The sequence below is a fragment of the Onychomys torridus genome, chromosome 23 (assembly GCF_903995425.1).
Source record: "Onychomys torridus chromosome 23, mOncTor1.1, whole genome shotgun sequence".
NCBI classification, from domain to species: domain Eukaryota; kingdom Metazoa; phylum Chordata; class Mammalia; order Rodentia; family Cricetidae; genus Onychomys; species Onychomys torridus.
The window spans coordinates 44,503,450-44,526,160 of NC_050465.1; the positions used below are offsets into that span (position 1 = coordinate 44,503,450).

At 47.7% G+C, this 22,711-nt stretch overlaps 1 protein-coding gene across 1 annotated transcript in view; it reads left to right on the top strand.

The window, feature by feature from the left end:
• The window catches only part of Kiaa2012 (KIAA2012 ortholog), a 110,114-nt gene that overhangs the window by 17,565 nt on the left and 69,838 nt on the right, over positions 1 to 22,711 (top strand). The window contains exons 4-11 of the mRNA XM_036173373.1: positions 64 to 219; positions 4,565 to 4,692; positions 5,763 to 5,925; positions 6,960 to 7,102; positions 12,002 to 12,170; positions 13,221 to 13,367; positions 16,539 to 16,706; positions 20,179 to 20,289. Of these exons, the coding sequence (XP_036029266.1) occupies positions 64 to 219; positions 4,565 to 4,692; positions 5,763 to 5,925; positions 6,960 to 7,102; positions 12,002 to 12,170; positions 13,221 to 13,367; positions 16,539 to 16,706; positions 20,179 to 20,289 (1,185 nt within the window). The remainder of the gene's footprint in view (positions 1 to 63; positions 220 to 4,564; positions 4,693 to 5,762; positions 5,926 to 6,959; positions 7,103 to 12,001; positions 12,171 to 13,220; positions 13,368 to 16,538; positions 16,707 to 20,178; positions 20,290 to 22,711) is intronic.

Here is a 22,711-nt window from a genome sequence, read left to right on the forward strand (position 1 = left end):
TCGTCCAGAACTCAGGATTGGTTATTACACTTCCCGTCAGTAACTCCTGACCTGCCCCCTCAGGACACATCAAGGATTCTGTGCTGCTCCAGGACAGTCAGCTTGGGCTACCCAAGAATCTCAGGCCATACCAGGATCTTTCGGGTGTTCCCCCAAACTACCATCTCCTGCCTGTCTTCCCTTCCTTTTGGATTCAACAGAGACCATCTTATGAACAAGGTACCAGTTCGTTGTTTTTGGGTTTGGTTTGGTTTGGTTTTGTTTTTTTCTTCATTTTTCATGTGTGTGTAGTGGGATGTGCATGTGTATATGTATACTTGATTGTGTGTGGGCACACGTGGGTGTGCTCATCTACACATGTGTGGATGCGTGCTGAAGCCTGAGGGTGATGCCAGAATCATTCTATAATGCTCTTCCCCTTATCCATCAGGCAGGTCTCTCAATCAAGCCCAAAGCTCATTGATATGATAGTCTTGCTAACCAGCTTGCCTTGGGGATCCCCTATCTCTAAGCTCTGAGGCTGGAATTCTAAGCAGCCTGCCATGCCCACCCAGCATGTAAGTGAGTTCTGGGAACCCGAACTCCGGTCCTGATGCAAGGCTCACACTTGAACCGCTGAGCTGTCCCCCCAACCTGTACCAGTTGATGGTGTGACCAGTTCACAGATATTTGGATTTTTCTTTGACAGTTTAAAGTTTCACAGAAAAAGATCTAGGGGTTCTGGTTCCATCGTCTTCATCTGTAAGATGAAGGGGTCAGTCTGGAATGTGCGGCATGTGTGGTACCCAGTAGTGTGGTACCCAGTAGAGTGGCCATCAATCACCTATGTCTAGCGAGTACTTAGAATGTAGCCACTGCAACTGTGAAACTGAGCTTTTAATTTAATTTTTATTCATTTACATACAAATAGCTGTATGTGGCTAGCGGTTACTGTACTGAACAACATAGGTCTAGACTTTGGTGTTCAGATTTCTGAAGTTTGTTCTTTGTGTTTGTTAATTGGGTTTTTTGTTTTGTTTTTATTTTTTTAAAACAGGGTCTCACTATGTAGCCCAGGCTAACCTAAAACTCACAGTCCCCCCTGCCCCAGCCTTCTAAATGCTGGGGTTATAGACATAGGCCTCCATCTAACATTCTTTAATCCTGTGATTTTTTTGTGACAATGCTTTAAAAATACATAAACTTTGGAGCCATGAATCTGTTTTGCATGGCTCTCCTTTGATTTGTGAGATGGAAGATCTTGAGCAAGTTGATTAGCCACTGAGCATCCATTTGCTCATCTGTGCAATGGGCACATTAGGACTACTCAGTACTACACAGATTACCATGATCCATATTTAACTGATGTTTTTTCTTGGGAACATGTGTCATTCAGAGCTGTGAGTTGTCTTTGGTAAGAGGAAAGATGGATGGGAACAGAGCTCTTGAGAAAAATGCTGGAGCCCAGCATCATGTACAGGTATTTACCTGACACCCAAAAGTTTCCAGAATCAGTGGCAATGTCAGAACAAGCTCTCTCCTTGGGAAAAGGGTCTTGTCGGATAAGTAGAGGAAGTGGGGAGCATGGCAGATCCTCAGAGGCTGATGCCATCCAGCATTCCAACTATGCCGTTTTCTTGACCCTGGTGCCACGGGACTCTGGTCAGAACCTGGTCCACGTGTGATTTGTCTCTCTAAAACATACTGGTCCGGCGATTGTCTTTCTCATTACCTGTTTATACCACAAGTCCTATGTACTTTGTTAACACGGGTTGAAATTTCTTAAACCACTTGATTTGGGAACATTGAAGAAATCACGTTTCTGAACAATGCATGTCCTGGGGACTGGAGCCCACCTAGGTAATGTGGGGACTCCTGCCCTTCTGCCCTTCCCTGGATGGACAGCTATCACATCAGTGCCCTCTGCTGACTCTTCACAGACCCCCTGTCTCCAGTCGATAGCCTGGGATTTGGATGTTCTGGGACCCAAAAAAGTGGGCAGTGAATTGCAGCCCTTTCTCTGGGGACAGGTATCAAGACTTCACAACTGTGGGGTCTGTGACCTCACTGACACCGTTTACCAAGGAGCTGCCACTATCAGGCAGAAACAAGATTCTAAGCCATATGACCTCTCTGGGCCTCAGTGTCCTCATTTATAAAACCGAGTGGCCACACTACATACACTTCACAGGCCCGCATGTGGGAGTTCAAGGGGATAGTGCAGTCCCTGGCACATAGTAAGGACTCAATAAATGTTAATTACAGACTGCCCTAGATTTTTTTCCATCATAATTACTAATTGCAATGTCCAATTGCCTGTGATCACAGGGTCAAAAAAAATTAATTCTAAAGAATGATATGGTGTTCAGAGGCTGAAACTTGGACCCCACTGTTTTCTTGGTTTTAACTTCATTTTTTCCTTAGCTTCACTGTTTATCTTTTTTTTTTCTCTTTTTCTGAAGAAGTAGAAAAATCCTGGCTGTAAAGCTCAGAGCCCCAACAATGAGCCAAGCTATGCTCCCTGGTTCCTCAGTTTGCTCATCTGTAAAATGGGAGCAATGGTGTCTGTATTCCTTCCCTTGTGGGCTAGGAAAAATTACAGGAGGGCCAGGGAGATGGCTCAGTGAGTAAGACCACTTGCTGTGTCAGCAAAAGGACCTGCATTCAAATCCCCAGTCCCATCTAAAGGCTAAGTGGGTCCAGGAGCACCTGGAACTCCAGTATTTAGGGATGGCGGCCAGTAGAAACCCGGTGCTTGCTGACCCCGTTAGTCTAGCTAAGATGGTATGCTTCAGGGTCAGTGAGAGAACCTGTTCAAAAACCAAGATGAAGAGAGAGGGCCAGGCATTACAGCGCATGCCTTTAATCCCAGTGCTGAGGAGGCAGAGGCAGGAGGATCTCTGTGAGTTCAAGGCCAGCCTGGTCTGCATAGCAAGCTCCAGGGCATCCAGGGCTATGTAGAGATATCCTGTCTCAAAGGAGAGACAGAGAGAGAGAAAGAGAGAGAGACAGAGAAATGGAAGAAGAGTCTTAGTATCGTCTCTATGCCCAGACAGACAGACACACACACACACACACACACACACACACACACACACAGAGAGAGAGAGAGAGAGAGAGAGAGAGAGAGAGAGAGAGAGAGAGAGAATGGAAAGAAAAGGAAAATCGTAGGGAGGGAAGGGTAAAAGCTCACCAACAATTCTAAATTGCTAGCCTGAAGCACGTGATTGGGATGGTCCGAGTCCATGTTTGATGTACAAAGGGACATAGCTTTGGTCTCCTTTCAACAATGTCCAGTGCTCTTCTTGCAAGCCTGCTTCTCTGGAGCATAAACTACTGGGCCAGGTGATGCCGTGTACTGAGAATTGTTGTTCTCACGTAGATTGAGTCACATAGTCCCAAGAGAAGTGACCTCTGTATACCCTCTACCCACCTCACGCATTCGATGTGCACAGCTGCTGAGTGAGTACCCGTTTGGCTGGAGTTTCACTTCCTCCGCCCTCAGAAGTATATCTAACTCTCAATGAATCTGACCAGGAAGAATGGATCTGCAATCTGGCTTAGCATCAAAAGATCATTCTAGAATTCCTCAAAAGGTCTTTAGCGCTACCTACTCGGTATGGAGTTCAGGTCCTCTTGTGAACAGGCCAACATGGCCCTGGGCTATCCATTAAGTTCCCTGAGCCATAAAACCCAGGAAGACTTCTGAACTTAAACCTGAGCTGGTGTCTTATCCATCAGTGCTTCCAACACTTCAAACCAGAGCATCCTTCAGGCAGAGGAAGCAGGTGGGGAGAGCTGTCCCCCGACCCCAGGCTTTTGATGCTAAAGCCAATGACACCAAGGATGAGAATGATGAGGACAGATGAGGCTGGCTGTGAGGAAGCCCATGAGCTCCCAGACACCCAGTTCTCCATCTCACACAGGGCACTCAAACGTTTCCAGTGCCCTTGGTGGAAAGAAAGCCCCATGTTGTTCCACAGTGCTGCATGCCGGGAGTGGAGGTATTGGTACAGCTTGGCTCCCAACAAGGAAGGCTTGCCAGACTCTTTCAGCAATAAATCTACCTTGAGCAGCTGATGAAAATAGCTGCAGGACCCTTTAAACCACCGCTGAAAGATTTGCAAACTCTGCCTCAGTCATCTGTTGACTCAGACCCGCCCTGCCCACAGGGTGAATCCAGAGCAAGGCAGCAGCCCTGCCTCCCCGAGTTGGACAGAGAGGGAAGCCCAGGAAAACCACCTGGAGACACCCACAAACCCCAAGGTCAGGTTTCCCATTCAGCATCGCAGCAGCTACAGGTCAGGGCTGCAGGTCAGGCCACACCATCACGCCACCACCCAGGATCCCTTGCACTTCACACACTGTCGCTATCTGGTTTGAGGCCCAGACACCTCTATAAGGAAGTGAGGGCAAGACATTGGGATCCCCAGTTCACAAATGAGGAAGCGGTGTCTGAGAAGCAAAGCTTCCACTCACTCTGCTGACACCCAGGGCAGCCCCGTGTCTACCAGCCGGGTGCCATCTCCACAGAGACACCGTGATGGGTGTGGGGTTTCCAGCTGACCCACTGTGACCTTTGCAGACCAACAGGGCCTGGATGAAGGGGAAGATGGGACAAGTGCATACGTGGACCAGAGCCACAGCCATCAGTGGACTCACGTGACACCACTCAGGCAGCAGCCACGGCAGGAAGATGAAACCCGAGCTGAGGTACCATTTCTGTTTGTTTGCTTGTTTGGTTGTTTGGTTGGTTGGTTGGTTTTTCGAGACAGGGTTTCTCTGTGGAGCTTTGCGCCTTTCCTGGATCTTGCTCTGTAGTTCAGGCTGGCCTCGAACTCACAGAGATCCGCCTGCCTCTGCCTCCCGAGTGCTGGGATTAAAGGCATGCGCCACCACGGGTCTATGTTTCTTACTAGTTGTAACAGACTAAGACCTTAACCTCCAGCCTCCTGAGTGAACTCCTCTACAGGATGGAGTTGTGAGTTAAAATGTAAAAGTGCTTTCTAAACCCTAAGGCACCGTGTGGGTGGGGGTGGGGGTGTATGGTGTGGGGGTGTGTATGACAGAAAGATGTGTGTGTAGTGTGTGTGTCTGTGGGGTGTGGGAGTGGAGGGTGTGAGAGAGATGTATGTGTGATGTGTGTGTAGTGTGGAGACGTGGGTGTGTATGGGAGAGATGTGTGTGTATGAGAGAGATGTGTGTGTGTGAATATGTGTGTGTGTGTCTGTGGTGTGTGGGAGTGGGGGGTGTGAGAGATGTGTATGGTGTGTGTATCTGTAGTGGGGTTATGGGGGTGTGAGAGAGGTGTGTGGTGTGTGTGTGTGTGTGTGTGTCTGTAGTGTGGGGACATGGGGGTGTGAGAGAGAGGTGTGTGTTAGTTGCACACAGCAACAGAGACAGTATCTGTTTCTATTGTGAATAATCTTGTTTGACTTTATGAGGTCACATGTCAAGGAGAGGAGAAACATGGAGAAGACACACACACACACACACAAAAAGCGATTTTATGATGGAAAGACCATGATTTAAGCTCTTCGTCCTGATTTTTTTTTTTTCTTTCTGTAAAGCACTGTTTGTCAGCCATAGCTGCATGTCATCCCCTCTTTGGTCAACAGTTACATGTTTCATTGTAATCAACAGCATTGGAGATCATGCCCCTGTGAGCGTGTTTGTCTTCCCATCCTACAGAGAGATTTCATCCTTGGAGCCACAAGGCCTGACTTACAGAGCGCTGATTTACTCCCTTGTGTTTACAAGACTGTGTGTCTGTCGTTCCCTAGGACAAATGGACAGAGAGCCACCTCCCTGTCCGCGCTTCAGAGGAAAGTCACAATGCAGAGTCTCAGCAAGCCTCCAGGCAGGCCCTTGGGTGTGCCCGCCTTGGTCGCCTTCAGCTTCCTTGTGACAACTCCCTCTTCACGTTCTACGGCGGTGCCTTCCCAGGTAGAAAAGCAGGTCTCAGAGCCAGAAGCCTGAGGTCTCTGTTGATCTGAGTGCACCGCCTGCAGAGCTCACTTGAGAACACAGGCTTGCCAGTCACCACCTCTTCCTGCCGCTCACCTTGGAAAGTGGCAAGCAGAGGCCAGTTGGCATGGGAAGGAGACTCAACTCGGACCAGCTCCTCTTTGCCCAGTGCCTAACCACACGAATTCCGACATCCTAGGGCCGAGTTTGAGTTAACCCCCCACTTACCAGTGACGATCTCAGGCTTGTTTGATTTTGCTGAGGCCGTTTCCCACCGTGTGGAATGAGGCTAACACAGCTTTGAGACTGCCATGGGGACCGCGTGGGTTAGGACATGTAAAACACGGTGCATGTTTCCTTCTGTGTTTACCTCTCAACACTTGTGTGAGCCAGCAAGAGACCAGACAGTGAGACTGAGGCTCCCCTGCCTGCTGTGACAGAGCCATTGGACATCTCAGTCTCCCACATGCCCCGATTTTCTTCTCATCAGCCTGATTTGCATCAGACTTCTATTTTCTACTCACGTCTACACATTTGATTATATATTCATTCTACTCAGGTTAGGGGATGGTGGTATATATTTGTAATCCCACACTCAGAAAGCTGGGGCACTGGTTCAAGGCCACCCTGCATCACATAGTGAGTTTTAGGCTGGCTAGCCTGGGCTACTGTATGAAAAGCTGCTCAAAAATAAAAAAAACAGAGGGCTAGCGAGGTGGCTCAATGGTTAAAAGCATTTGCTGTTCTTCCAGTGGACCCCAGTTCAGTTCCCAGCACCCACATTGGATGGTTCACAGCTATCTCAACTGCTTGTAGTTAGCTCCAAGGGATCTGATACCCTCTGGCCTCTGCAGGCATGAAGCATGTATCAACACATGCACGCACGCATGCACACATGCACACACTAAAAACAAATTTCTAAGAAAAGAAAGAAAAACGTAACAAGACTTAAAACTCAGCAGTTCACCCCATAACTGGGACTGACAACTTTTCATTCCTACCTGTTTCTACAGATAAACAAGGGAACCTGAAACTCCACAAGGCCAGAGGCGGCTGCCTGTCACAGGAACCTCCTGTAGAAAGAATCCGTTTTCCTCCTATAGCATCTGCCACGGGCTCAGAACAAAGAACATTTGGGGAAACAAAGAAAAAGAAGGTAGGGAGTGTATGTGCACATGTGCAATGTGTGTGCATGTGTCTATATGTGCAAATATATGTGCATATGTGTGTATGTGTGTATGCATGTGTGTGCATGTGTCCGTGTGCATGTGCAAGTGTATATGCGTGTGTGTGTGTGTGTGTGTGTGTGTGTGTGTGCCTATGTGTGTATCTGTGTGTGGTATCTGTGTGGTGTCTGTGTGTGTGCATATGTCTGTGCGTACATGTGTCTGTATGTGCAAATATATGTGCATATGTGTGTATGTGTGTGTATGCATGTGTGTGCACGTGTCTGTGTGCATGTGCAAGTGTATATGTGTGTGTGTGCCTATGTGTGTATCTGTGTGTGGTGTCTGTGTGTGCATATGTCTGTGTGTGCATGTGTCTGTATGTGCAAATATATGTGCATATGTGTGCATGTGTGTGCATGTGTCTGTGTGCATGTGCAAGTGTATGTGCATGTGTGTGTATGTGCCTATGTGTGTACCTGTGTATGGTGTCTGTGTGGTGTCTGTGTGTGTGCATATATATGTCTGTGCATGTGCATGTGTGTGTGTGCATATATGTGTGTGTACATATGTGTATCTGTATGTGGTATCTGTATGTGTGTGTATTTAATTCCATTCTAGAAATTAAGTGACTCAAAGGGACGTCTCTGAACTCATGAGGTGGAGTTGGAATGAGGGGTTGTAGCAATTTGCTGTTGGAAATCCTGGAGTTTCAGCAGCCCCCATCATTCCTCAGAGCAGAGCACTTCGTCCTGTTAGGAGACAGGGGCCTCTCTAAGGAAGTAAGCGCAGGTCGTGAGCCTGTGAGCCGCCGGGTCCTACCAGTTAAAAATGCCGGGGACATTGACTCTAACAGTGTTCACTCACTCGAGGTTCCGTCAGCTTTGCAAATGTAGGGTGATTTGGCAAGTTTATGGACTCCTTTCAAGACCTAAGAACAGGGGTGGAGAGATGGCTTAGAGGTTAACAGCATTGACTGCTTTTCCAGAGGTTCTGAGTTCAATTCCCAGCAACCACATGGTGGCTCACAGCTATCTGTAATGAGATCTGATAGCAGATCTCTAGACAGGACACTATATATATATTTTTTTCCAATTTTTTTTTTTCAAGACAGAGTTTCTGTGTGTGTAGCTCTGGCTGGCCTCAAACTCACAGAGATCCACCTGCCTCTGCCTCCTGAGTGCTGGGATTAAAGGTGTGCGCCACCACCACCCGGCAATAAATAAATCTTAAAAAAAGAAGTAAAAAACAGGGCCAGCATGATGGTGCAACTTCAGAGGTTCTTGCCACTAAGCCTGAGGACCTGACTCAATTCCTGGGCTCACATGGTAGAATTACAATGCTAACTCCTACTAACTGTCCTCTGACGTCCACATGCACACAGTAGCAGGCGCCTGTTCATACATTAAGTAAATAAATACACAAATAAATAAATAAGTGTGATGAAGATTTTAGAAGTGAAGAATACCTTCTTCCTTAAGATGGCTCTGGCCAGGGGCTGGAATGGTAGGTAGCTCAGCAGTTAAGAGCACTGCCTGAACCGAGCAGCGGTATCGCACGCCTTTAATCCCAGCATTCGGGAGGCAGAGCCAGGAGGATCTTTGTGAGTTCGATGCCAGCATGATCTGGGACAGGCTCCAAAGCTACACAGAGAAACGCTGTCTCAACCCCCCCCCCCCCCCCCCCCCCCCCCCCCCCCCGCAAAAAAAAAAAAAAGAGCACTGGCTGCTCTTCCAGAGGACCAAGGTTCAATTCCCAGTATCCCCATGGCAGCTCACAACCATCTTTAAATCCAGTGTCAGGGGATCTGACACCCTCACACAGACATATATGAAGGTAAACACCAATGCACAAAAATAAATAAGTCATTTTTAAAAAGTGACTCTGGCCATCTTTAGCCTGGCCCTGCCTCACTATTCTATATGGCACTTTGGCATTGGGAAGCATCCATGATAGATAAGGCATGTAGAAGAAACTCCAAAATGTTCCGCCCCGATAGCCTCTGTGTGAATAGTGACGGGCCCCTGCCGTCTGAAATGGCTCTGAAGGACCACAGGCAATGCTGGTACCAGGAACCGATGTTTTCATTCTCTTCAGGACTGTCTGGGTGGTCCTGAGTCTGAGCTGCCTTCCCGGGTTCCTTTGGGCCAGGAGTACAGAGCAGACCTGAACTCCAGCATCACCACAGGATCAACACAGGCCTGAGCTCTCACACCCAGTCAGTCCCCACCCGAGCCAGGCGCAGAGGAAAGGGACGTCTTTGAATCCCAAGCATTCGTTTAACACAGGAAAGCAATATTTTCCACTGTGTTAAAACCCTGTGTCAATTTCTAATTAGAATAAAGAAATTAAGGCTTGGCTTGTCAGCCACCCCTCACGCAAGACGTCTGAGTTCCCACACAGCTTTCTCAATGCGACCCTTGTAAAAGAGAACCCACAAGGTCCGTATTCAAAGCAGGGCCGTTGGTGAACAACACCTGCAGAGGGCCGGTCCCCAGGAACAGAGATCTTGTGTGCGTGTGTTTAGCTAATCACTTTCTTCATGTTTCAAAATTATAAATATTACTTTGCATAAATTGGGTAGATTTTTCCTTCTTCAGTCAGCCCCAAGCATATAGGATGCTTATGTGTGTTTCTGACTCCTGATTTTGTTTTTTCTGGGGAAAAACAGAAAATCCTTTTTATTTTTTCTTCCTCTGAAACCAAACTCTCTGAAAGCTCGTACCTACACTTCTCAGGGCACTAAATTCATATGCTAAATGTCGCAAACAAAAAGTATTACCCTACAGTATCTCCCCCCCCCATATATATGTCTCTGTGTGTGTGTGTGTGTGTGTGTGTGTGAGAGAGAGAGAGAGAGAGAGAGAGAGAGAGAGAGAGAGAGAGAGAGAGAGAGACGATAGGAAGGAGAAACCAGACCAAATGAGTTGTTGAAGCTGACACGGTGACTCTTCATAGTTGTACTCATGTGACAAATGGTCAGAAGCTGAGATTTTTCTGCTAGGGGCCAAACTGGCTATTAATGTTTACAGGAAGAAATTTATTCTTTAACAAATATCCTTGATTCCAAGAGTGGTGGGGCATGCCTGTAATCTTAGCACTCATGAGGCAAAGGCGGGAGAGTTGTGAGTTCAAAGCCAGCCTGGATTTCACAGTGAAACCTTGTCTCAAAAAATAGTTCCTGGGAAGGTAACTCAGTAGCAAAGTGTTTGTCTAATGTGCACCCAAGTTCCACCCTCAACACACACACACACACACACACACACACACACACACACACACACACACACTACCACAGACACAGACACACCATGCATGCAGACATACCACACACCACACACTGCAGATACACCATACCTCCAGACACACCACATGCACGCACATGTGCGTGTGCACGCACACACACACACACACACACACACACACACACACACCATGCAAGTCATAAAAGCAATCCATATTTGAAACACTGCTGTGACTACATATATTAATTCATTTTTATCTCCCAACTTTGCAGCATAGGTAGTATGGCCACTCTTATTTTAAGGAAGAAATTGAAGTTACTAAAGGGAGCTTGGGGAATCCTGTGGAAGAGGGAGGGGAAGGATCGTGGGAGCCAGTGGGGTCAAGAACACCACCAGAAAACCCACAGAACCAACTAACCCGGGCTCATAGGGGCCCACAGAGACTGAACGGAGAACCAGAAGCCTGCTTGGGACTGACCTAAACCCTCTGCACATATGTTACAACTGTGTAGCTTGGTCCTCTCGTGAGACTCCTAACCGTGGGACCAGGGGCTGTCTCTGACTCTGTTGCCTGCTTTGGGGACCCTTTCCTCCTACTGGATTGCCTCATCCAGCCTTAATAGAAGAGAAGATGTCTAGTCTCACTGCAACTCAATATACCATGGTGGGCTGATATCCATGAGTGGCCGGCCCTTTTCCAAAGAGGAACGGGAGAAGTGGGGGGCGGAGGAGGGGCTGTGGGGGGGGGGGGGAGTAGAGGGGCAGGAAGGGCTAGGAGGAGAGGAGGGAGGGGAAACTTTGATTGGACTGTAAAAACAATAACAACAAAATTTTACCAAAGGGAGTCGGGTAGTGGTGGTGCACACCTTTAATCCCAGCACTCAGGAGGCAGAGGCAGGTAGATCTCTGAGTTTGAGGCCAGCCTGCTCTACAGAGTGAGTTCCAGGACAGCCAGGGATAGACAGAGAACCCCTGTCTTGAAAAAAACAAAACACAACAACACAACAAAACACAAAAAAGTTAGCGAAGGGAAGCAGGTACAAATAACAAGCCCCGTATCACTTCTCATCTGAGGTGGAACAGCCTCTGCTTCTTGTTCCCTTTGCTTGTTCTCTTAACGACGGACTCGGAGATTCCTCCTTTATCAGGACACAGATATGTCCCCAGCCATGTCACTCAATCCATCATTCTCCCCAGACACAACAGAGAGTATTATTCTCTCAAAGGCTTTTAGGGTAGGGAGAGGGGAGTTTGGGGCAGGATCTCATGTAGCCCAGGCTGACTTTGAATTTGCTGTTTCACTGTGGATGACCTAGAACTCCTGATCCTCATGCCTCCACTTCCCAAGTGCTGGGATTATAGGCGTGGACTGCCATGCCTGGCTCTCTCAAAGGGTCTCAAATTTATCGTGTCGATAAAACTCAGAAGAATCAGGCAGGAAGGACATACTTGGAGCTCCCTGGAGATATCAAAGCAAAGCCCCGCCCCCACCAGAGCCATCAGCACCAGCCCCCAGGCCATGACCTTTGCTTCTCCTAGCAGCTATTTGAACAAGAATGCAGTAAGATATGCTATCATTTGCCCTCCGCAGGCTGCAGGGTTTTCATTTCTGCCATGTTGGTTTTGTGTTTATACTTTCTCCAGGCACCAAAGGCACTGAAATTGCCTCCTGTTTCAGAAGAACCCCCCAGAGTCCTCAACCCCCTGAGGAGCCGATTTAAGGCCAATGAACCCCCAATGGAGCTCTTCATCATCCCAATGGAGATTCATTTCCATGCCCCACAGCCCCCCAAAGAAAAGGCCTGCAGAAGAGGTAGGTCCTCTGCTGATGGCATTTCTGTGGGACTTGGTCAAGCCAGAAAGGGTTAAAAATTGGGATCCTTGCCAGTCCAAGTGATGGCTGAGGTCACCAGCCCCCAGGGTCATCCCCAGGGTCACCCCCAGGAAAAGCGGGTCTTTTCCAAACAAAGGAAAGGCAACAAAATCCGTAGGTCTCTTCTGATCATACCCAATTCAATTCTATCCACCGGGCCCTTCACTGAGCAGTTTATGTTACTAAAGTAGGAAAAGAAGTGTGCCATTACTCTGGTGGAGGCGGTGCGGTGCTTTGCTTTGATATCTCCAGGGAGCTCCAAGTATGTGTACACACTCAGTGAGCCATAGATAGTATAAAAGTGCAAGAATGTTCCAGCAGCTTACAAAAAAAAAAAAAGTTATATAATACCAAAAAAAGCAACTAAGAATGAAAATGGAAAAAAATTGTCCTCGTTAGAATTACCATTGCTGTGATGAAACACCATGACCACAAGCAGCTTGGGGAGGAAAGAGTTAATTTGGCTTACACTTCCACATTACAGTTTATCATCAAGGGAAGTCAGGACAGGAACTCAAACAAGACAGGAACCTGAAGGCAGGAGCTGACGCAGAGGTCATGGAGGGGTGCTTCTTACTGGCTTGCTCCCCATGACTTGCTCAGGCTGGTTTCTTATAGAACCCAGGACCACTATCCCAGGGATGGCCCCACCTACAATGGGCTGGGCCCTCCCCCATCAGTCATTAATTAAGAAAATGCCCAAGGATGAATGCTTCCCTCCTCAACTTCACTGGAGCCTCCTTGGGAGGGAGGGAGAAAGGAGAGAGGGAGGGACAATCTGGCTTGGGTCATGTCCCTGCCCTGGAACCAATCACTGTGGCTAAGATAATGAGGTCCTCTTATAATCCAAGCTCAGTCACATGGCCAACCCTGGAGTCACAGAATGGGCGGAGATTTACCCAAACCCCATTGTGCAAGCGAGGAAGAGATGGGTCTCCACAAAGACGTGACACGTGGCAAAAACAACTTAGCTTTCCCTTTGCCTTCTAGCTGCTCAGCACCCTGAATCAGATCCAGAACCAGAAGAGGCCACGCCTCTGTGGCGGCCTCCCCTGAAGCGGCTATACTTAGAAAGGCCAAGGGGAATCACGGTGCACCTCCCGGTGGCCAGTGGTCAGGACACACCCTCACCTCAAGGTAATTCCTTTCTCCCTCCGGCATCCCAAGGGAGCCTCACTCTAAACCGAAACAGGGCAAGACCCAGGAGGGTCCTCCGTGGAGAGAAAGGCTTCCAGGGAGGTTAGTCCATCCTCAACCTCTTGAAGATGGCTGTAGTTCAGGCAGCAACTGGTTAGTTAACCCATGTGCTTCGATACAACTAACAGTGTCTGGCTTGAAGAGACTTACTCACTGAATCAGCCCTCCATAATACTTTCTGGTTACAGATGCACAATGGCACTAACTTGACTGAAAATTTGCTGCATGCCCTATTTCTAATCCTGTTTGGTTTTTTGTTTTGTTTTGTTTTGTTTTGTTTGTTTGTTTGTTTGTTTGAGCTGAGGATTGAACCCAGGGCCTTGCGCTTGCTAGGCAAGCACTCTACCACTGAGCTAAATCCCCGACCCACTAATCCTGTTTTTAAGCAATGAAATTTCATTTCTAATCTTTTATAAATACATGCTTCTCCATTTAAAAGTTTGTTATATTGATTTTAAAAAAAGTCTTCACATTTTTTTCAAAATATATGGTCATCAGAAGTTACACACATGGGGCCAGGTGTTGTGGTGCACACCTTTATTCCCAGCACTTGGGAAGCAGAGGCAGGTGGATCTCTGTGAGTTTGAGACCAGACCACTTACCACAAAGTTAGTTCCAAAACAGCTAGGGCTACACAGAGAGACCTTGTCTGAAAAAAGATAAAAACTAAAAAATGTTAATAATAATAATAATAAAGAAGTTATGGGTATGTTAAAGTATATATTTTAATGTAGTAAATAGGTTGGAAGCGGTGAGCCATATGTGGAAAGTTCTCCATGTTCCTCACTTGCAAGATGGCAGGTTCAGGAGCAGCAGGTGACCACAAGTGGCAGGTCACCATCGGGCACAGCAGCTGGGAGCAGGCGGGGAGCACATCGATGTGTGCTGAGTTCCCCTCTGTGCCAGGCTCTGCTCTCAGTCTTTCAAAGGCGCAGTCTCAGGTGCCCGTCACCACAACCCTGCCTTCGGCTTACAGACCAGAAAATAGACGTGCCAAGAACTCAGTGACTTCTCTGAGGCCTCACAACTCCAAGTGTGTGGTCAGGACCTCCCTGTGCTCAACTCCATTCTTGCCCATTACCCTATGCTGCCCTCAAGAATAGACATGATTGGAGAACTAGGGTAGGGTCTTTTTAAAAGGTATTATCAGATAGGGGCTTATTTAACCGCCTCCTATGTAAATGCCAGCTTCCTTAGAGCTAGTTAGTACTGGCCAGGACTGCCTTCTGCCGCTTTCCGGTGCACAGTCAGAGCCACAGAGATAAAGACGGCATGCTGGGTTTCACCCTTAGCATTGCTCAGCTCATACTGCCCCCAACTCCTTCTCACCTACTGAATTCACCCACCGGGGGCTGAGAGTGAAGAGCCAGCCCATCTTTGGTGGCAAGACCAGGTAGAAGCTAGCCTAAGAAGTCTCTGATAAGTCAGAGCGACTTAGTTCAGTATATGACCCAAAGGAGGGCCGTAAGTTCAAGGTCAGGGCGCCGAAACAGTGATACCCCAACTCAGAAAAAAAGGAGGTGCCAAAGAGGCAAGCTTTTTCACATGCTATGTCCCCCCACAGACCTGGCGCAGGGTATTGGCAGCTGGTAAGTGAGATTGTCTCATGCCCACAAAGGCTGCACATTCCTATTCTCTTGCTCAGCCCTAGGACATTTCCCCTCTAATACCACAAAAGTGAAGCCAGCTTTGAGGTTTTCACACATCTACACACACATGTATTTTATTTTACTGTAGCATAGCACTATGTGGGTGTAAGTTGCAGACATTATACAGACTATCAGCAAATTATTCTGTCAGCCACAATACTGTTATCACATTTTTAAAAAAGTTAGCATTGGTGCAGAAATGGTTTCCAATATAAAATACATATTCAAAATTCTCTAGTTATACCACCGATGTTTTCTATAGGTTTTTGTCTGTTTGTTTCCCCAAATCAAAATTCAATTCAGGACCATGCAAAGAAAGCATTTAGCTATCCCCTCTCTTCAGAGTCTTTTAACCTGCAAGAATTCTCTAGGCATGGTTTTGCCCTATGGGTTGTTGTTGCTGATGTAGTGTTTAGGTTTTTGTTGTTGTTGCTGTTGTTTTATTGGTTGGTGGGTTGGTTGGTTGGGTTGGTTGGTTGGTTGGTTGGTTGGTTGATTTGGTTTGGAATATTCTGTTCGTTTGGTTTAGTTTGGTTTTTCGAGACAGGGTTTCTCTGTGTAGCCCTGACTGTCTTGGAACCAGCTCTATAGACCAGAATGTCCTCAAACTCAGATATCTGCCTGCCTCTGCCTCCCGAGTGCTGGGATTAAAAGCGTGCACCACCACCTCCCAGCTTGGTTTGGTTTTTTGAGATGGAATCTCACATAAAAATATAGCCCAAGCCGGCTCCGAACTCACTGTGTATCTGAGGATGCCTTGAACTCTGAACTCCTGATCCTTCCGTTTCTGTCTCTGAGGTGCTAGAATAACAGTTGCTCATGGGTACATCAGGTTTCCAAGTTAGTTTCTTATGGCATCAGTGATGGTGTATTTCATAGGAAGTGACGCTAACCTATAATGGGTCAAAGGTGGTGTAGATTTGTCCACTGTGCTTCTGTCAGGCATGGTAGCTCACACGTTTAAACCCAGCTCTTGGGAGGAAGAAGCAGGAAGGTGGATCTCTGTGAGTTTAAGGCCAGCCTGGTCTACGGAGTGAGTTCCAGAACAACCAGGATTATGTAGAGAGACCCTGCCTAAGGGGGCAAGGGGCAGGAAATACTTCTCTCTTTTTTTTTTAATAAATAAACACTCTGAAATTTTGAGATTTTGCATGAAGCCAGTTTTTACACCTAAAAGAAACAGTTGTGTCAAGTGTGAAATAAAGACCATTTTCTCTAAAAGACAAGCCAGGCTTTTGTAGGTGGGGTCCCAGATTCTGTCTTCCTAGAACAGTCCCTGCTGCTTTTGAGAGGAGATGAAAGGTTAGGAGGTGCTTTCTGGAGTCTTTTTTAATCAGTCCTGTGGCCCTTTGTCTACCATGTGGAAGGTGGTATAGTGGATCCTCCAATCAATGCGCTCACTGCACATCCAGAAAAGACACACCTGACCTTCCTGATCCCAGTTTTTCCCATTTTGCTTTAGGAGATGGTGATAGCCTGGCTAAGAGCGAGGACCAACCACTGCACCTCCCACCCCCAAATAAAGGGGGAAAAAGTCCAGAGATCCGGAAGGATGTGGACAGCTGCAGGACATCAGCCTGCAACAGTCCCACAGGCCACTCAAATGAGGGGGCACTGCCAGCAAGACCAGGTAGTCATTCTGGGGTGCATGCAAACCCTACCCTACTGTCTTTTCTGTGGCTCCTGTCTAGGTTACCCACCAAAAAGAGGAAAATGGTGGTATTTCCAACGGTATTAGTGAAACTAATGTTCGGCCATCCCCCTAAAGAGTCTGACTTGTTTGGAGAGTTTACTGCACCAATACACACCAAGCTGTTTCCTCCTTCCAGCAACCACTCGTGATGACTTGGCTCCCTGAACTTCCCTGAGTTCAGCAGACCACACTTAACACTACTCCAAGACAGAAACCTCCCTGGGCACAGGAACCTGTGGACCTTGCAGTAGATTAAAAAAAAAAAAAAAAAAACTTCCAGAGGGAAATCATCCTCCAGCCCAGGGCAGGCCTGAGGCCTGTTCACAAGAGGAAAAAGATGTTGCCTTCCTATCCTAGGATGAGACAGGGCAAGCCACGCCCTCTGTGGCTGAGCCTGGCAGTCAAGAAGTGACCAAGATCCAAGGCAACACTGCAAGGCAGTGCAGTAGCAGCTGACGTGCGGCTTTGAACCCTAGTCAGTTCAGAAAGCCAAAGCTGCTGAGAGTCTGAACTACCCCTAAAAATCTCAAGAGAGGAGCCTGCCATGCTGGAAACTGACAGGCAACTCTCAAAGAAACGCAGGGGAAGGACTGAAGAACCTGCTCCACAGTTAAGAGCATTTGCTCTTTCAGAGGGCTCCTGGCCTGTTCCCAGCACCCAATTATCGTAACTCCCGTTCCAGGGGATCTGAAGCCCTCTCCTGGCCTCCTCAGGCACCAGGCATGCACATAGCATATATGAATACACATAGGCAAAACACCCACACATATAAAATAAAACCAATACATAATAAATCTTAATATACCTTTTAAATGCACTCCGTGCACTGTTCCTCCTCCCTCAGAGCTTTGGGCCACGTCCTCCTCTGGGAGCACCAGATGAAGGGGCTGGCAAGTGTGGAAGGGGCTTCTCTGTTCACAGCACAGCTCACCCTGGGAGACAGGGGAGCTGAGAGCCAGCCGCAGGGAGACAACAGACTCCTACCCTTTCATGCTGCTCAGAGATAGGGCGGCTCTATTTAAATCAACCACTCTCTCCCTGCCCTGTCTGTCTCCCCTTCCGTCTCTCATTCTGTCCCCGAAGTGTGTGGGGTTGAATTCTTGTAAGCATAAATTAAATATGTAAGTCAATAACTCCGTTCTGTGTATGCAGTTTCTCTGTTTAGGGCTCAGGGAGTCACAATCCAACCCCTTCCTTCCCTCCCCTCTTTCTACACAAATGCTTTCGAGACTTTTTTCCTTAGCTTCGTTCCCTTATCCATGGTACAAACGGCCCAAGCTTGACGAGGGTCCCTTCTTCACCTGGGGCCATCCTGGGGGTCAATAGCCATAGCGCGCACACACACACACACACACACACACACACACACACACACACGGGAAAATATGATTAGACTAGAATATTATAGCCATGACTAAGACAAGAAATGCCAAGTGAATATGCTAGATGTGTGTGCCTGTGATTGTCAGTGTGTGTATACTCATGGGTCTCAGTGTGTTTGGTGGTATATGTATGCTTATCTGTCCATGTGAGTACATGTGTGTGCTGTGTGCATGATGCATACCTGTATGTGTCTGAGCATGTGATGGCACACATCTAAGGTGCATTCAAGCCTGTGACAGAGTGCATGTTTCAGTGCATTGTGCCACTGTTTGTATGTGGCATGTGTATAAGCTTGCATGCCTGCATGTACGTGGCTGTGCATGATGTACATTTGTCTTTTGAGAGTATGCACATGTATGCACGCGTGTTTATATCTTTATGCACATTTATATGTTTGTAAGTGAATTATGTCCATGCCACTCAGCATCCACTCCAGCTGGAGGCCTGCCTTATTACTGGCCCTTTTTGGAAAACAGGAAAAGGAAGATTAATATGATATGAACTATATTTAGTTTTTGCCCCTGGTTTCTGTCACAGACCTGAACACCCATGGAATTTCCAGAAGTGTCTCTTCTTGCTCATGGGGAGCCTCTTGGATAATGATGGTGATTATGCTAATAGGGTCATGTATGCTCAGAGAGGGTGCAGAAGCTCCATCCCCACCCTGTGCATCTCACTGGCTGTGGACTACATTCCTGAGGACACATTAGTAGCCCTGAGTGTCTTCTGTGAGTGTCCTAAGAAAGTATCAGATTCAAGTCTGGGAGTCATGGAAGCCGGGTTTATAGCTGGTGGGTTAGAAGCACAGGCCACAAATGGAGGTGGAGTTGGTTGTTTTTGCTCTTTTGGGGGCCACCACCCAGCTTCCAAATAAATCACATGTGGAGTTGAATTCTTAATTATAAATGCCTGGCCTTAGCTTGGCTTGTTGCTAGCCAGCTTTTCTTAAATTATCCCGTCTACCTTTAGCCTCTGGGCTTTTTCCTTTTCTACTTCTGTGTATCTTACTTTCATTCTTACTCTGTGTCTGGCTGTGCGGCTGGGTGGTTGGCCCCTGGAGTCCTCCTCCTTCTCTGGCTCCTAGGTCTCCTTGCTCTTTTTCTATTTATTCTTTCTGCCCACCAGCCTGGCCTATCCTTTCTCCTGCCTTGCTATTGGCCGTTCAGCTCGTTATTAGACCATCAGGTGTTTTAGACAGGCAAAGTAACACAACTTCACAGAGTTCAACAAATGCAACATGAAAGAATGCAACACACCTTTGCATCATTAAACAAATATTCCACAGCATAAACAAATGTAACTTAAAATAATATCCTACAACATGGGGGTTTGCAGTCAACAGTTAAAACAGGAACAGCCTTGTGGATCTGAGCCTTTAACCTGAGGAATCTGACGTTACTCCAGGTAGAGGTGCCAGCATTGAGCAGAAGTATAGGAGGTCCTGGCTGTTGTCTCTAAAGGATGGTTTGGTGAGGGGAACTTCCACACACCTGATCACAGGTGTTTTCAGGACTGGGAGCAGAGGAGGAACATACGGGTTTTTTCTCATAGTCAATTTATACGGTGTGTACCTTGAGTCTTTGCAAGTAACCAAGAGACAGACAGCTTCTTTGTGCAGCCTGGGCTGGACTTCCTGTATAGTCCCAGCACTTGGCCCTAGTCTGTGATCAGACACGGGGAATACCACACAAAGGCATCGACTGGGAGGAAAAGCAAAAGCAGGAATCACCAAGTTGTGGACCCAGGGACTAGACCACACTCAACTGGAGGAGACCCCACTGGCCTAGAACTGCCCTCAAAATGCCCAGAGCTGCTACCTTCTCCAGACTCTGCATGGGTGTGGTGTGGCTCGTGGAAGCCCCTCTATCTCATCCTGACCCCCAGAAGAAAGGCCCTAGGCAATAAGCCTACTCTGCCAAATGCCTCAGTGAACGCTGGCAAGCAGAGAACACACCAGCATCTCCATTCACAGCCTCCCTCACCTGCACTGAGGCTAATGCTGCCCATGCATATTCTTGTTTTCAAGAAAATTCCAGAGATCCCACACTGGGACACTTGGTGGGGAGTCCAGAGGGTGAAAACGTCTGCCTGTCGCTCGAGGGGCTCATGGGAACAGAGGCGCTTCCGCCGGGACAAGGTAAGAAAGCACACTCCAGGGCAGCCTTGTTTTCGGTTTCCAAAGGTTCCCAGCAGCAGCAGAGACATCATTAAAAGCAGCAGACATGAAGCAGCCAGCTTCTCCCACTCCCTGACACAGAGGTTCCTCTGTGGTCCAGACACAATAACCCTATGTTCGAGGAACAAGTTCCCTCTTGCCGGAACATCTGGAGACAGGAGATGCAGAGAAATGGCTTGGAAGAGCTCTAGTGTGCCATGCTGATGCCTTGATCAGGATGATAAAGCCCTTTTGGTATTCGCCCAAACTAAACACGGCCTTCTTCTCTTCTTTCCAACCACGCTCCTGAGGTGGAGGTGGCTAATTGGTAATCCAATCAGGCATCCTTGTTATGTGCGTTGGTTCACTGCTGTGAGTCACCTGGCTCCTGACAGACAGCGAGGCATTTTCCAAAACCCCTTTCGGAAGGGCAGCTTTCTGGAAGAGAGACCCTGGCTCTGGGCAATAGCCATCTTGCAAAGGAAAAAAGAAATGAAATCAGAGGGTCATGAGTGTCAACCACCCAGAAACCATCGGGCTGGGCCTGCATGGGCTGTGCAGCCAGCAGGCCCCTTGATGAGGAAGATTAAAAGCTGCACGTATTGGTGGGTTATGTCACAGCTGGCTTAATGGGTCGGGCCTGGATTCGGGGCCAGATTTCCATAGCCCTGGCTTGTCCTGTATGTAGCCTGATGATGTTTTCTGTGTGCATGATTGCTCACCCACAATGACAAGATACACACACACACACACACACACACACACACACACACAGAGAGAGAGAGAGAGAGAGGGGGGTGGGGGGAGGGAGAGCCATCCCTTGGCTGCATTTTATAGTCTATGATGACTGCGGTAAGTTCCACCCATTATAGGGATTTCTGGGAAGTACGATGATGCATTTGCTTCTGAATTCGGCATCCAAGAACTTCCCTCCCCATTTGGTTATACCAGAAGATGACTTTTTAAATATCTTGGGTCTGAATCTGTTGGAGCAGGAATGAGAAAGTTGGAAGGACTGTCCGTGGGACAGCTGGTGGGACAGCCGGGGAAACAAATGGGGCAGTCACCTGCCGTACATCTGCCCATGCTGTTCCAGGGGGAAGAGCTTCTCTTTGGACAATGCAAAAGCAACTAGCAGAAACAGAAACGTTTAAGTATGGTGTTTGCTGCTGCCGTGTAGATAGGATGCTTTAGACATTTCAGTACCTCCAGCCCCCGCCACAGTTCCTAACGCATGAAGCAGGATCGGAGCCAGTGTTCACTGAAAAACGAGTTCTGGGACTGGAATGGACTTGGGGTAGAGTGCTTGCCTGGCATACACAGGGTCCTGAGGTGGAGTCCCAGCAAACATATCCCCCATAATTTCAGAGAGAGAAAGAGAAATATAACTTAGGCTAATGAATGGAGACGTGTCTGCATCTTCTCCCCATCCGAAGGACAACACACTCGGTCCCACTTGATTCTGAAGTTCAGAAGTATCCATTGTGTTCTCGCTGAATGAATCAGCTAGGCAGTCTCTCTCCAGCTTTTCCTCAGTGTGGTTGGCCATCTTGATGGTGATTGGATGGTGCTTCAAAAGGTGAGGAAATATCTTAAACTCACATCTTCCTACAATGATCCAAAGAACAGGTCGACCTTTCTTGTTCGTTTGTTTTGTTTTGCTTTAGTTTTTAGTTTTTCAAGACAGGGTTTCTCCTTATAGTTTTAGTGCCTGTTCTGGATCTCACTCTGTAGACCAGGCTGGCCTTGAACTCACAGAGATTCACCTGGCTCTGCCTCCTAAGTGCTGGGACTAAAAGCGTGCACCACTGCCACCCCGCCAGGTCGACCTTTCTAAGAGACTCCATTCACTGAAGCACACTTTCGGAGACTGCTTATGTGTATCGGTGTTTTGCCTGCACATACATCTGTGCACCATGTGCATGCAGTGCCCTCAAAGGCCAAAAGAGGGCGTTCTATCCTCTGGAACTGGAGTTTCAGATAGTTGTGAGCAACCTGTGTGTGCTGAGTGTTGAACCCTGGTCCCCTGGAAAAGCAGCCAGTGCTCTTAGCTGCTGAGCCATCTCTCCAGCCCCTGAAGGAGTATTTCTGTTGCTGTTCTGTCTTGAGAATTGTTTGTGGATTTGGGGGTTCTGATCTTTTGATCTTTGGTTTGATCCCACAGAGAGTATATTGAAAGTTCTTTCCCCTTTGCAGAAGACTTTCTCTACCACCAGAGACTCTGAAAGTTCGATTTTACTCAGATCTATCTTTTACATTTGATTTTACTTACTTATATTAATTTTGGTGCTCAGAGTGGAACCCAGTACCTCCCACATACCAGGCAGGAGGTCAGAGGCTGAGCTACATCCCCAGTCTCAATGTACCTCGGCCGACATTTCCACACTCCGCCCAGCATCATCTC